Below are 15,140 nucleotides of genomic sequence, written 5' to 3' on the forward strand. Positions count from 1 at the left end.
ACACACCCGCACGTGCATTCCTAGTTAATTATTTATAGTTTACGGTCAAATTGTTACAAAAAAAATGTCGGTCAAACATTCGTTCCTTTTTTTTTTTTTGTCAACATCCCCAATATATTAACGGAAAAGCATTTGAAAAATTAGAACCTTAATTTTGTATTAATTAAAAAAAAACCTAAATCTTAGGTGGCACTCTAAATGCCTTCTAAATTCCATTTCAAAGAATTCTAGAGCATTTAATATAAAATATAGTTTAATTCTAATGGTGTCACATTATTCCATAATTATATAACACTAGAGAACATTATATTAACCTAAAATATAGGAATTGTGTATTCTTTTCTTAAATAAAAGATACATAATTATCTAATATGATTTATATATATATGGCAATTAATGATTATGAATAATAAAGATTTGATAACAATTTTTGCATCTTTCTTTATTTTTGTTTAATTTTATATTATTAAAAAAAATAAACAATCACATGAACCATATAATAAAAAATTAGATTTTTTCTTATATGTTATATTTTGAATTTTTTAAAATGACTTTAAATTACAAAAAATGAGGAAACCTTATATGTTATATTTCTTTTTAAAGCGACTTTAAAATACAAAAATGAGGACACCTTATATATTATATTTTTATTATATGTTAGATTTTTCCTTATATGTTATATTTTGAATTTCTTAAAACGACTTTAAATTACAAAAACGTAAGTTTTCCTTAAGTATACGACTAAAAACATTAAAATGACATGTATCAATTAGATGGTTGATTTGAAAGGTTTCAAGACCATATGGAAGATAAAAATCAAAATAATTTAACTGTGGAAACAATACTCTTTTTTCAAGAATGTGTTCGATGGAAAAAATAAGGTTTTTATGTTATAATTTGTTTAATGTCCACTAGAGAACATTATATTAACCTAAAATATAAGAACTGTGTATTCATTCCTTAAATAAAAGCTACAGAATTACCTAATATGATTTACTTATACATGACAATTAATGATTATGAATAATAAAGACTAGGTTAAGATCCGCGCCTTGCGCGGAATCAGCATTATATATAAAAATTATTTTATGTATTGAATATTTTTACATATTATGAAATAATAAATATATATTAAATAATTAAAAATCAGTAACTATTAAATATATAATTAAATTGGTGCGAACATATAAATCAATTTTATTAATCCAAATTTTTTTTTATATTTGATAGGATATGTTATTAAATTTAAATGATACTAATATAGATAATATATTTTAGTATATTTTTAATATTAATGTATATTAAATGATGATTTCTACTCATATAGTTTTTTTGATCATTTGTATCTTTTATAGAAAAAAATAAATTACTGATAACAAAATTTTCATTGTGGGACTAATAGTTTTAGTAATTTATAATTTTTAAAAAAATTAGTTGTCAATGATTTTTCAAAACTTTTATCAAAAAAATTGTTCAAAGTAAATTTTGAAACTAAAATATTGTATTTTATATGGTCTATAGTTTAATTTAAAACGATATATATATTAATCTTAATAATTAATTAAATTAGTTTTTTTACTTATATTTTGTAATCATTTGTATTTTGTCATAACAAAATTTTTAAACCATGGATCATAAAATTTGAATGTGAGATTTTTAACAGTTTTAGTAATTTATAGCCGTTTGTAAAAATTCAAAATATAACATATACATAAAAATCTAAATTTTTATTATATGGTTATTGTGGTTGTTTAATTTATTTAATAGTTTAAAATTAAACAAATATGATAGAAGATACACTATTTTTTATCAAATCTTTATTATTCAAAATCATTAATTGTCATATATACCTTAGCCACATTAGTCATTACCTTAAATTGTATTTAAGGTAATGATAAAATATATTAATGATGAATTTATTGTTAGTTTAATAAAAAGCTTATTATATAATTAGATGAACCAACATATTTCTCTAATGATTCTAAGAATCATTCTAGTGATGACATGTGGCTACAAAAAGAAGTTGTAATGCTTCTCAAATAATATATAAGGGATTTGATAACAATTTTTGCATCCTTCTTCATTTTTGTTTAATTTTATATTATTAAAAAAAATAAACAATCACATTAACCATATAATAAAAAAATTAGTTTTTTCTTATATGTAATATTTTGAATTTTGTAAAATGACTTTAAATTACAAAAATGAGAAAACCTTATATGTTATATTTGTTTTTAAAAACGACTTTAAAATACAAAAATGAGGACACCTTATATGTTATATTTTTCTTATATGTTAGATTTTTTCTTATAAGTTATATTTTGAATTTTTTAAAACGACTTTAAATTACAAAATTGTAAGTTTTCCTTAAGTATACGACTAAAAACATTAAAATGACATGTATCAGTTCGATGGTTGATTTGAAAGCTTTCAAAACCATATCCAAGATAAAAGTCAAAATCATTCAACTGTGAAAACAATACTGTTCACTTTTTCAAGAATGTGTTCGAGAGAAAAAATAAGTTTTTTATGTCATAATTTGTCTAATGTCCACTAGAGAACATTATATTAAGTTAAAATATAAGAAGTGTGTATTCTTTCCCTAAATAAAAGCTACGAAATTACCTAATATGATTTACATATATATGGCAATTAATGATTATGAATAATAAAGATTTGATAACAATTTTTGCATCTTTCTTCATTTTGTCTAATTTTATATTATTAAAAAAAATAAACAATCACATTAACCATATAATAAAAAAAAATTAGATTTTTTCTTATATGTTATATTTTGAATTCTTTAAAATGATTTTAAATTACAAAAATGAGGAAACCTTATATGTTATTTTTTTTAAACGACTTTAAAATACAAAAAATGAGGACACCTTATATGTTATATTTTTCTTATATGTTAGATTTTTTCTTATATGTTATATTTTAAATTTTTTAAAACGACTTTAAATTACAAAAATGTAAGTTTTCCTTAAGTTTACGACTAAAAACATTAAAATGACATATATCAATTCGATGGTTGATTTGAAAGCTTTTAAAACCATATAGAAGATAAAAGTCAAAATAATTCAATTGACTGTTCACTTTTTTCAAGAATGTAATCTATGGAAAAAAAAAGTTTTTATGTCATAATTTGTTTAATGTCCAATCCGATCAACCCATAATATATTAATTATAGTTTTGTCCCATTATTTTTAATAAAAATTGATCCGATCAATCGGAAAGAAATTATATAATAACAACAAAAAATATTTTATTTATATAAATAAATGATCAAATATATAAAAGAAACTATCAATAATATATACAAATAAACTCACCCTGCGCAAGACGCAGGTCTTATCTTAGTATATATTATTAAAACTAAAATACAATCGAGAATTATTTGGAAACATAAATATCAATATAAATAAAAATTGTTTGGAAACATAGATACCAGTATAAATAGAATTATAATACTATCATTTTAGTAATTTCATTAATTATATTACTTTAATAGTACATCACATTATTAATTATATTTACCTTAACAATACATCAAATCATTAATTATATTACCATAAAAATAATAATGCAAATTTTTATTTATAAGTTAATCAACATTAACTTTTTGAAAATTACAAAAAAAATATAAAATTATCGGGTTTTGCATAAGGTTAATAATTTGGTTTTATCTGGTTTACTAAAACTTTCTTTTTTCTTAGTTCCAAATGTGAAAAATCTTGCAGCCAAACACATAATTCAAAGACATAATTTATGTGAACAAAATAATAACTTAAATCAAAATAATTAAAATGTATTACATTTATTGACACTTCATGTTTTACTCCATATAACTATTTTACTAAATAAAATATTCATTCTATTTTCCCTTATTTTAGTCAAAATCAGTTGGGTATAGACATTTGGGTAATCATTCATGTACAAGTTGTTTTTCTGGATCAATTTTTTGGGTTTAAAAATTAGGTCCCCCTTGGATAATATAAATTTATATGTGCGGTTCGAGTTGGGTCCTCCCGGGTCTGAATGATTTTGATTATGATATGTAGGAACATAAAAATATATAAACAACCATTGTATCTGAAACAGGTTCGGATATTTGTACCAAAAATAATCTTATTATATTTATACCAAAAATAATCTTATTATCTGATTCAGTCTGTGTCTTTTAAATACAATTAGTTATACATTGACATATCAAAAATATATAACACTAATCATGAAAAACAAATAACAATTATAAAAACGTAAAAATCTATATCCGCACAGGCGGACGGACCAAACTCTAGTTTCTTCTTATAGTTCAAAGGAATCAATATCATCCACATACCCGGTAGAAGTACAATCCCAAAAGTATCTAGCTAAGTTAAAACATGAACTTGAATTTGTTTTTCTCAATGTTAAGAGTCTTATAATTAGCTAACGAATATGAATAAAAATATTTCAACAAAACAAATATATATTAAAGTACTCAGATATAAGCATTAGAATGTTTCTTATTTTGTTTAGGCAATTGGAATTAACGAGGGAAATTTGCCAAAACTACCACTTTCCTTGGAACCGTATTTCATTTTTACCTTAACCAATTTTACCATTAAAATTTTAATAACCAAAATACCTTTATACCCCTAACTAATTAAAGGTATAACTAATCTCTTTCTCCCGTAATATCTTCCGATCACGAGCTCTATATCTCAAATTCTCTTCGTATAAAATACAATTCCTAGGTCTTACTTGCATTCAGTGAAATGTTTGGCAGATTGAAGCTCCATCACTAGAAATATCATAAATCAGAAATTACTTCAGTGAAGAAGTGTTATCAACAAAAAAGGAAGAAAATGCTGTAATTGAGATTTTTTAGAGCATCTCCAAAAGAAATTTTATAACTCCAAATATAGAGTTTTTTGCTCTCTAATAGCATCTCCAAAAAGGAACTTTATTTTGAAGATTCCAAAATTCTAGATTTGAAGTTTAAAAGTGTTATTCTCCAAAAGCAAAACTTCACACTTAACTTCAAAATTATTTGTATTTTATATTATGGTCCTTATATTTGTCATAACTAATTTGAATTCATAAAACTTTTATAAATAACTAGCACATATATAAACATATTACAACAAAATTAATTAATAAAATATTATATTAAAATATAAAATTTTAAACAAGATAACTTAATTAATATTAAACTTCAAGAAAAATACCATATTATTTCATAAAGTGATTTTCGTAATGCATATATGATCTACTAGTGCATTTCGAAGTAAAAATAGCCCTCTTCATTTCTAATTTGTAGATTAGAGATAAAAACTGTTGAAATCCGAAGATATTAATACTTGTAAATACATTAGATCATGACAAGAAAGTAAAATAAAACATAAAATATTGCTAAAAGAATAACTTTTATCGATGATATTAATACTCGTGAATATATTCAATATGAACAAGAGAGAATTGTACGAAAAGACATCATCAACAACAACAACAACCATCTTCAATTACACAAAAAAAAATTGGACAATATTTGGAAATTTTGAAGGTTCCGGATCAAACTTACCTGACTACTAGTGTTGTTGTAATATTTAAATCTGTGTAATAGTTATGTCTTCGTGTAATTTTTTAAAAGTTTTTTTTGTTAAGTTTTTTTTGTATATTTTTGTTATCTAAATCTAGTTTTAAATATTTTAAATCTTATTTTAAAGTTTTATTTAATTTTATGTGTAAACTTAAATTTTGTAAACAAAACTTAAAATATTTATGAGATATAATTTTTATAAGGATTAAAATAATAAACAAGAAAATATTTATGAATTATAAATGTGATGTGTAATTGTTGGGACCAAAATACAAATAAATATATGAAACTTCAAATTTGAAGTTTTGAATAGTGAAACTTCAGATATAGAGTTTCACTCCTCAAAACTTCAAATTTGAAGTTTTGAAGTTTTTTTTTTGGAAAGCAAAAAACTTCATATTTGAAGTTATAGAGTGTCTTTTGGAGATGCTATAAAAAGGAACTTCAAATTTAGAGTTTTGAGAAATGAAATTTCATATTTGAAGTTTCACTACTCAAAACTTCAAATTTTAAGTTTCATCTTTTATTTACATTTTGGTCTTTAATATTAATTACATATCATATTTATGATTTTTATGTATTTTTCGTTTATCATTTTAATCCTTAAAATAAGATTTATAATATTTCAAAACTAAAATTTGGCAACATAAATATTACAAAAGAAACTTAATAAAAACTTTTTAAGAAGATACAAGAAGACATAATTATTGCACAAGTTTAAATATTACAACAAAATTAAAAATCTGGTAAATTTTCTCCGGAACCTCCAAAATCTCCAAAATATTGTCCAAACAAATTTTGTATAACCGAGGATGGATCATTACATAAATAATTTTACGGAATAATGTGGTATTTTTTCTTGAGTTTAATATTCAATTATGTATTTTATTTATAATTTTAATATTTTAGTGTAAAATTTTATTAATTAATATTGCTGTAATATTTTATGTATGTGATAGTCATTTATAAAAGTTTTACGAATTTACATTAATTATGATAAATATAAGGAGTATAGTGTAAAATACAAATAATTTTGAAGTTGAGTTAAAATTTTTGTTTTTTGAGAAGAATACTTAAAACTTCAAATATAGAGTTTTAGAAACTGTAGAAATTTTTTTGGAGATACTCTTAATATAATAGTCTATATATCTTTCTCGTTTAAGCAAGCACTTGGAGTACAATAGACACCGAGAATAACTTTCAGACCCTGAAGTTTAAGGGTTTTATTACACATTAATGGAGTTAACATATAGATTCAACGTAATCAAGATTGAGCGTAAACTCAGCAAGAATACCTTTCGAGCCGTCCGTGTTTATGAGAATCCGGGTAATGCCAATCAATAATCTTCATTTTTCTGTTTATTCTTGCTTTTTACATCCTTAATAAAATAAAAATCACATGAGAAAATGATAGTAGTCTCCAAAAAATATCAGTGACATGGTTGTTGAACTGCATCCAGTTCATTTTTGTCAATATATTTTTGGAACTAGTTCCTACCAAACAAAAAAATAGTACTAAAATTTCATAATTACCATGCTCAGTAATATTTTTTGGACGCAGCATGACTTGGGCCTTGAGATCTGAGTAGGCCCAACATCTTGGGTCAACCTCAATAAAAAACCTTATTTATTTTGGGCCAAACATTATTAGAAGCTTAATCAAACAAACATTTACTTGCTCCAGGCCCCATTGCATGATAAATTAGATAATACATGCCTCCAGATTTTAAGAGATCATATTGGAAACTTTTCCCTTAGCTGGATTCTGCTTGCAGCTTTGAGTAGGTGTTCAATTCTGGTAGATGCACAGATGCAGAAATCCAGATGGGCTAGACTTAAATGAGCTTTTAATGGGCCTTGACGACGTGTCGAAATCAGAACCGTTCAATTTAGGGCGCTCACTCGAGAATGTTCCCGCGTTCACCCGATGACCTCTTTGGTAAAAGTTGAGTTAACCACGGTGACATAAGCAGATGCCACGTGTCACGTAACGCCCTCTTTTTCTTTTTCGTGTTGATTTTATTTTTGTCCCATTCGTCCTTTTGGGTTTCTCATTCACAAGGCGCGATTTAGGTCTCACTCGCATTTCAAACCCTTCTTCTCCGGCGTAAACCCTAAATTCGTCTGCAGTCTACTCCACCGTATCTAGCTATGCTTCCGCACTCGTACACCGTCGATTCGCTCTCGCAATCGCAAGACCTAGCATCAAACATACTCGCAGCTTCGACGCCGTCGGCTATCTCCGCGGCTTGCTCTTCCGTGGAATCGTTTCTTCACTCGCATACGCCTGATCAGTACCGCCATTTCTTCTCTATCACCTTCCCGAGCTTAATCTGCAAGATCTTCGGCTTCGGCGACGCAACCGCTCCATCTCCGGCTCAATCTTCTTCGCCGCAGAACGGTTGGATCGATGTAATCACGGCGACTAACGATTCGGATCTATCGGGAAGAGTTTTCTCTCTCTTATCCCCTAGTGGAATACTCATGAGCTCAATCTTTGCCGTCGACAAGTTATCTCTTGTTAAATACGTTTTCCCTACCGAGCGTCTGCCTGAGTATGCTCGATTCATGTTATCAAGCGAGAAAGATCGAACCGCGTTATCTAATTTGTGCCCCTTTCTGAAAGGTAAAATCGAGGAAGGTGCATCGTATGAAGTTCGTCTAAATGTTTTCGAGTACTACATGTTTTGGCTCTCGTATTATCCGGTTTGTAGAGGAAACAACGAGAGTTCATCTATGAATATGATTCCCATTCCGAAGAAAAAGATGTCTAGGCTAGAGAGTTGGACGCGTATCAAAGGCTTTCCAGGGAGTAGCAAGCGTGATTCAGATCAGAAGCTGGAGTGTAATCTCTACGTGAAGATTCTTTACTCTTATCTGAAAGCGTTTGTTCCTGTTTTTGATTTGAATGCGCACCAGCCTTATCGTAGCTCTCTTTTGCAATACGGAAATGGATATGATGGATCAGTTATGGCGAGAGCTGAGTTCTTGGTGAATCTGTTTGTGCATTATTGGATAGTTGAGAATGACTTCTCACCGTTTCCTGTTATTACGGCTAAATCTTTTGGTGTGGCTCCTCCTTTCCGTTCTGCTGTGGAAGAGATTCCACCTACTTGTGGGTTGCAAGAAGTTGTGAAGTTGCTTGTCAAGTATCTGAATTTGAGCTGGGTTACAAGTGGTGTTGGGAGTGAAAACTATATTGAGTATGGCGAGAGTCCACGGTGGAAGACACCTACTTCAGGATCATCGTTCCATGTCGCTAATTTGAGCCTCAGGCCACTCACTTCCTGGAATACCCATTTACAGAGGCCTCTTTACCGATATATATTGAGGAGTTTCTTGTTCTGCCCCATTGGGAGTTCTATTAAGAATGCATCTCAGGTGTTCTCCATATGGGTTACGTACCTGGAACCATGGATGATCAGTTTGGATGATTTCTCAGATCTCGAAGCTGCTTTAAATGGATCTGTAAAAGATGCTAAAAAGGAAGAGTCTTATGAATCACGTGGCTGTGGATACACGTCTTTGTGGCAGAGCTATGTGATATCAAATTATCTATACTACAGTTCTCTGGTTATGCATTTTATTGGCTTTGCGCACAAGTTCCTTCACACAGATCCAGAAACAATAACTCAGATGGTTCTGAAGGTTTGATCCTTTGCTTAAGCTATATTTCTCAGACATGGTTTCATGTGTTAGAATATGGATTGCAAGACTTCTGTTTCTAAATCTTAACGTGACTGAATCAATCTACTGCGTTTTTCTAAACAGGTGATGAGTATATTGACATCGTCCAAAGATCTTTTGGTTCTGATGAAGAATATTGACAAAGCCTTTCACTCTAAACAAACTGGACCAGGAAATTCAACAGTGAACGAGCTCTCTAGATTTGTTCCATCTATCCGTGAGCAGTTGAAGGTATGCCTATGTTTTCCCTCAATACCATTTGTTATCTGTTCTCTGGGATCATCATAAAGTAAACAAAACACTGTAGAAGCAACCCCTCAATATTATTTAACTTCGTCATCATAGCACCCTTGGAAATTTAGGCGCTTGCAACTAACACTTTTGTTAAAGTAAACAAAACACTGCAGAAGCAACCCCTTTGAAATTCATGTTTAATTGCTTGTTGAACTTCAGGACTGGGAAGATGGGCTGTGTGAGAGCAATGCTGATGGGTCATTCTTGCATGAAAACTGGAACAAGGACCTGAAACTCTTTAGTGATTGCGAAGATGGCGGGCAACAACTGCTTCAGGTTAATGTCTTCCCTCTATTATCTACTGCAGTGACAGTTGAGGAATATAAAGCAGAAGGTTGATATTTTGTAGGATAGTATCTAGAACTGTGTTTGGAAATTGCTCTATATAAACATACTTTCAAAACTTGTTCTTCTGTTGTAGTTTGTTTCAGTCCTCTAGTTATCAGAATCCCTGAGCACACGTCTGCACACTTGCTATCTAATTTCAGTTGTAGAGGCACTTGAATCCCTAAGTCAAGTGGAGCTTAAATGTATTCAACATTATTCATACCGTCTTTTGTTCTTTTGTACAATTGCAGCTATTCATTCTGCGCGCAGAAGCCGAACTGCAAGCTGTGCCAGAGAAAAACCTCTCGGAAGCCCTAAAATGCGTAGATTCACTAAAACAAGTGGTGTCAAACTTCTTTGGCGGGCATGTCATAAAACCAATCGCTTTTTCCTTAGAGATGGACCATCCCCAGAAAAACCGTGATGAGCTCTTCAAGCCACGCGGTGCTAGGAACCAAATGGCAAGCAGTGCGAAGTACAAAGGAGACTGGATGACCCGTCCCGTGTCAGAAGACGAGGTTGCATGGATGGCTAAGCTGCTAATCAACATCTCCATCTGGCTCAACGAACGTCTCGGGCTAAACCAACCTGTGATCAACAATGACAAGAAAGAGAATTCAGAGTCAGTTTCGTATGTAGACGTATCTGAGGTGGATGCGAGGAATGTTGCTGGAGCTGGAGATGGTGGGAGGATGATGGTGCGAGGGGTGGTGATGGCGTGTGGTTCGGTGTTGCAGCTGATGAGAAAGTACGGTGTTCGAGTCAACCTCCGGGTCATGGCGTCCAAGAAGTTTCTAACGCTTTTATTTCTATATGTCGTGTTTGTTGTACTCAAAAGGTTTGTCACTAGGATGATTTGGTAAAAAGTCCCGAGTATAGTATGTAATGGCCAATGGGTATAGCACAATGATGACCCTCCTTCTCTTGGAGAGTGTTTCGAAAGCATTAAGACGGAGGTTTTTTTTGGGTGATGAGAAAGTACGGTGTTCGAGTCAACCTCCGGGTCATGGCGTCCAAGAAGTTTCTAACGCTTTTATTTCTGTATGTCGTGTTTGTTGTACTCGAAAGGTTTGTCACTAGGATGATTCGGTAAAAAGTCCCAAGTATAGTATGTAATGGCCAATGGGTATAGCACAATGATGACCCTCCTTCTCTTGGAGAGTGTTTCGAAAGCATTAAGACGGAGGTTTTTTTTTGGGTATTTACGTGTTGCTGCCACTAGCTATTGATTGTTTTTTTTCTGAGACGTGTCTTCGCTTGTCACAACCAATAAGACATCTCCACGAAGTCATTTCCACGTGTCTTTCGCTAAGATCCACCGTTCGCAAATTTTTTCATCTGTCGTTCGTCGTGAATTCGCTGACTCGCCGAACACATCGTACTCTGAATTTTCCAATTTCGAAGGGTTCGTTCCCGAGATAGAGTGGTGGATTCTCCGATCCGTCGAGGGAATAGTGAAGCTTCCAGATTATCTGTGGTCTTCACCACACAATGGCCGCACCGTTCTTCTCAACTCCATTTCAGCCATATGTCTACCAGGTTAGTTTCTTCTCTCTTCGATCATTTCGCTCAAGATGATCATGTATTCTATTTGCAATCTGATGGTAGTTGAGATTCATTGTAAGTAGGAGTTAGATAATTCGATGTGGATTTTGTTGTCGCCTATACTTAGATTTATGATTGCTCAAGCTAATATTGAGAAACTTCTCCTCGGTCATACTTTTCTGAGATGATGCGATTACGCCACTGATAAGCAATGTTACGTCTGTATCAATCTTGTGTTATCTTATAAGTGATCATGTGATGCAGAGTCAGCAAGATACGATTACACCTTTCCAGATTCTTGGTGGTGAAGCCCAAGTTGTTCAGGTGAAAGAGCTTTGATGTTTTCATTTGCCATATCCTCCTCCATTTAGTTCTTACAACCATGGGTCGTTTCTTGGCAGATAATGTTAAAGTCGGAGGAGAGAGTCATTGCTAAGCCTGGTACCTCCCCTGTAAATTGATTTCTCTATTAAGTTTATTTACTATTGATTTGTGTTATTAATTTGGTATGTTGCTCTAGGTTCCATGTGCTACATGTCTGGGTCCGTGGAGATGGAAAATACATATACCCCTGAACAAGAAGTTGGAGTCTTGCAGTGGATTTTGGGCAAGAGTGTAAGCAGCGTAGTTCTTCGTAATACGGGGCAGAACGATGGATTTGTGGGTATTGCTGCACCTTATTTGGCTAGGATTCTCCCGGTTAGTGATTTTAAGCTTTCCATGTTGCCATTATCCTCTTCCTTATCACCCTTGATGTACCGTCTGGTATAGGTTTCTCATTGTATTTTTGATATTTGGTTGTTTTGTTTCCCTGTAGATCGATTTGGCAATGTTTGGAGGTGAGATCTTGTGCCAGGTAGAGTCTTTGTTCCTAAACTCTCAGCTTCTTCCTCATTTAAATCAAGGTTCTTCATAAGTTTAAGACCTTTTGTCTTTTTTTTTTTGTTGTGTAGCCAGATGCATTCCTTTGTTCCGTCAATGATGTAAAGGTTGTCAACTCCGTTGACCAGAGGGCAAGAAACATCGTTGTCGCTGGTTCAGAGGTAAGAAGAAACAATTCACTGCGGTTACCTTTACTACTGATATGTTTATCTTTACATAAGAAAGACTCGCATATTAATGTGATGCAGTTTCTATATTCGTATTCTTACCAATTCCTAAAATCGTTGTCTAGCTTCTATTCACATTAGTATTTTGTTTTAGGGATTTCTGAGACAGCGCTTATCTGGACAAGGTCTTGCTTTCATCCTCGCAGGTGGCTCAGGTGAGTTTTAATCTCAACCAAAATGCTGTTTGTGTTTACGCCTTATCCCCAAAAAGAGACTGACATTACCATCTCAAACATGTTAGTTGTACAAAAAGTGCTGGAGGTAGGAGAAGTTCTTAACATTGACGTGTCTTGCATCGCTGCTCTCACTCCCTCTATCGATGTTCAAATCAAATACAATAATGCTCCTCTGAGACGAGCAGTATTCGGGGTATATTTACACTCTCCTTTGCATCCTAAACTTTTTAAGGAGTAGAAGATTCATTACTTCTCTCATTTATCTGACTTTCTCTGTGCAATCGAAAAGGGTGATAACGTGGTAATGGCGACTCTAACGGGACCAGGCATCGTCTTCATCCAAAGTTTACCGTTCCATCGGCTCTCACAGCGTATCGCAAGGTAAACCCAACAATCCCAAATCTTACTTTTGGTAGCTTTGTTGTAACAAAAGCTTTTGGTGACAGGTCGGTGACGTCACCAAACATGAGAGAGAATCCAAGGTTGTTGATACAGATAGCGTTGTTTGCGTTCCTTGCATACGTAGTGATTCTATCTTCGTTGATCTTAACCGACGTTTGAAAATAGAAAGACAAGTTGTGCTTTTATCCGACCAAACATCAAACTAACGATGCTATTGTCTCCACTTATTAGCTTGGGGTTTTGGACGTTTGGATAGAATGAAAATGAAATCATACAGCTCACCATTTCTTTTTTTGAGTTACGAGTGGGTTTAGGCACGTGTTTAGTTACAAGATCAAATAACCTCTTTTTCTTTTAGTAACTAGTCGTTAAAAGAATTGTTGACCGTCTCTTACCCCTGAGTTAACATGAATTTAAGTGTGTTACCACTTTGCTCTGTTTTACAAAACTAACGTGTGTTAGCACCTAGTACTTAAGCTTAGTCAGGTATGAATATGTCATTTAAACATCTGATACCACATTGAAGTGTCTCCAGTCCACATCACAAGGAAGACTAGAGTTATAGGCCCAAGATTGGCCCAATTAGTTTTCATCAGTTTTTCAGCCAATGTAGGCGTTTCTTCATTGACGAGGAGAAGAAAGTCGTTGTTGTTATTAGTAAAGACGATGATAAAACTAGAAACGTAGCTTACATGATTAGTGGAGAAGATGGATACTTTAGAGAGGTGTATCTTGGAGAAATTAGGCACACTTATTATTGGCCACTTGTGTGTTCTTATGTTCCAAGTTCCTCCCATATCAATCATCCTTTTTGTTAACTTGTGTTGATTATTTACCGAAACTGTAATATTATTTTCTCGAATGCTTACTTATATACTAGTTAGTTATTAAAAAGCAATTCATGTAGCTTTCTTTACTTTATTCACCAATCATTTTGCAAAACATTTGGAATGAAAAAACGATATATTACATTTGTCAAAAACTATGATCCAACTGAAAATACATTTGGGCAACGGAGATGTAGAGAGCTAATGCCTAAAACAAAACTCAGAAAACCCCCTCAGACACCATTGCCAACAAAACCTACGCATAAAGTTAATGGAGCAGCGCATATATAGGAAATGCCAACAAAACCAGCAATCTCAACCCTGAAATGCCAACAAAACCAGCAATCTCAACCCTGAGAATAAAGTTAAAGCTACTCACTTTCTTTCTAACCCATTCTCTCTTTGACGGCAACCAAATGAAAATCTCTCAAAGCTCAGTCATCAACAAAGAGCATGCTGGTGCTGGACCAAGAGGAAGTCAAAGGCAGATAATAAGCTAATCTAACAAATAAGCAGTGCCCAACACATATCATTGCTTATAGCCTATGCCTTATCATATGGAGACCCATTGACGAAGAACACAAAAAAGGGACAATTTTCTTCGGTAGGGTTGGACAAAAAAATCCAAATCCGAAGAACTAAACTAAATCTGATCTAAAAAATTAGTCTCGAACCCGAACCAAAACTTGTTAAATATCCGAACATGTTCAAAAATTTGGTATCTAGAAAACCAAAACTGGACCCGATCCGAACCGAAATATTCTGGATATCCGAATATATTTGAATAAGAATTATAAAATTAAATATATTAATTATTTTTATATTAATATCCAAAAAATATCCATTATATAAGATATCTTAAAAAAATTCAAAATACATAAAACATATAAAACTAGTCAAAAGTGAATGCCTAAAATAGCTAAACAATAGTCAAAACACCAAAAACACATGAAATATCTATTGATCACCTTCCAAATATTTAAGTTAAACCAATTTTTATGTTAATTTTTATGTATTTTGACATAAATTCTTCAAATTTATATGTTATATATTATTTTTATTTTTATACTTTGAGAAATTTAAAGTATATATGAATTTAATTATTTTTTAAAATAGTTTAAACAGTTATCCGAATCCAGACAGAACCCACAAAGATCTTAATCTGGCCCGAACAAATTTTTATAAA

The 15,140-nt window shown here is 31.8% G+C and overlaps 2 protein-coding genes across 2 annotated transcripts; both read left to right on the top strand.

The window, feature by feature from the left end:
* Positions 1-7,600: 7,600 nt before the first annotated feature.
* Positions 7,601-11,139, top strand: LOC106411176. Its single transcript, XM_048761857.1, has 5 exons — positions 7,601-9,235; positions 9,359-9,505; positions 9,728-9,844; positions 10,147-10,668; positions 10,899-11,139. The coding sequence occupies exons 1-5, from the start codon at positions 7,739-7,741 to the stop codon at positions 10,986-10,988; spliced, it is 2,373 nt and encodes a 790-aa protein (XP_048617814.1). The 5' UTR covers positions 7,601-7,738; the 3' UTR covers positions 10,989-11,139.
* Positions 11,140-11,208: 69 nt separating this feature from the next.
* BNAC07G20190D lies at positions 11,209-13,411 on the top strand. Its single transcript, XM_013851887.3, has 10 exons — positions 11,209-11,434; positions 11,705-11,764; positions 11,842-11,881; positions 11,961-12,139; positions 12,258-12,296; positions 12,394-12,483; positions 12,644-12,704; positions 12,791-12,918; positions 13,015-13,106; positions 13,172-13,411. The coding sequence occupies exons 1-10, from the start codon at positions 11,387-11,389 to the stop codon at positions 13,284-13,286; spliced, it is 852 nt and encodes a 283-aa protein (XP_013707341.1). The 5' UTR covers positions 11,209-11,386; the 3' UTR covers positions 13,287-13,411.
* Positions 13,412-15,140: the final 1,729 nt, after the last annotated feature.

The sequence above is a fragment of the Brassica napus genome, chromosome C7 (genome assembly GCF_020379485.1).
Source record: "Brassica napus cultivar Da-Ae chromosome C7, Da-Ae, whole genome shotgun sequence".
Classification (NCBI taxonomy): Eukaryota; Viridiplantae; Streptophyta; class Magnoliopsida; order Brassicales; family Brassicaceae; genus Brassica; species Brassica napus.

Excerpts from the sequence above, each read along its gene's own strand:
- BNAC07G20190D (XM_013851887.3), top strand. The coding sequence starts at position 11,387 with ATGGCCGCACCGTTCTTCTCAACTCCATTTCAGCCATATGTCTACCAG. Across the intron at positions 12,140-12,257 it reads ATTTGGCTAGGATTCTCCCG|ATCGATTTGGCAATGTTTGG; the intron begins GTTAGTGATTTT and ends GTTTCCCTGTAG. Across the intron at positions 12,484-12,643 it reads TCGTTGTCGCTGGTTCAGAG|GGATTTCTGAGACAGCGCTT; the intron begins GTAAGAAGAAAC and ends ATTTTGTTTTAG.
- LOC106411176 (XM_048761857.1), top strand. The coding sequence starts at position 7,739 with ATGCTTCCGCACTCGTACACCGTCGATTCGCTCTCGCAATCGCAAGAC. Across the intron at positions 9,236-9,358 it reads TAACTCAGATGGTTCTGAAG|GTGATGAGTATATTGACATC; the intron begins GTTTGATCCTTT and ends TTTTCTAAACAG. Across the intron at positions 9,506-9,727 it reads CTATCCGTGAGCAGTTGAAG|GACTGGGAAGATGGGCTGTG; the intron begins GTATGCCTATGT and ends GTTGAACTTCAG.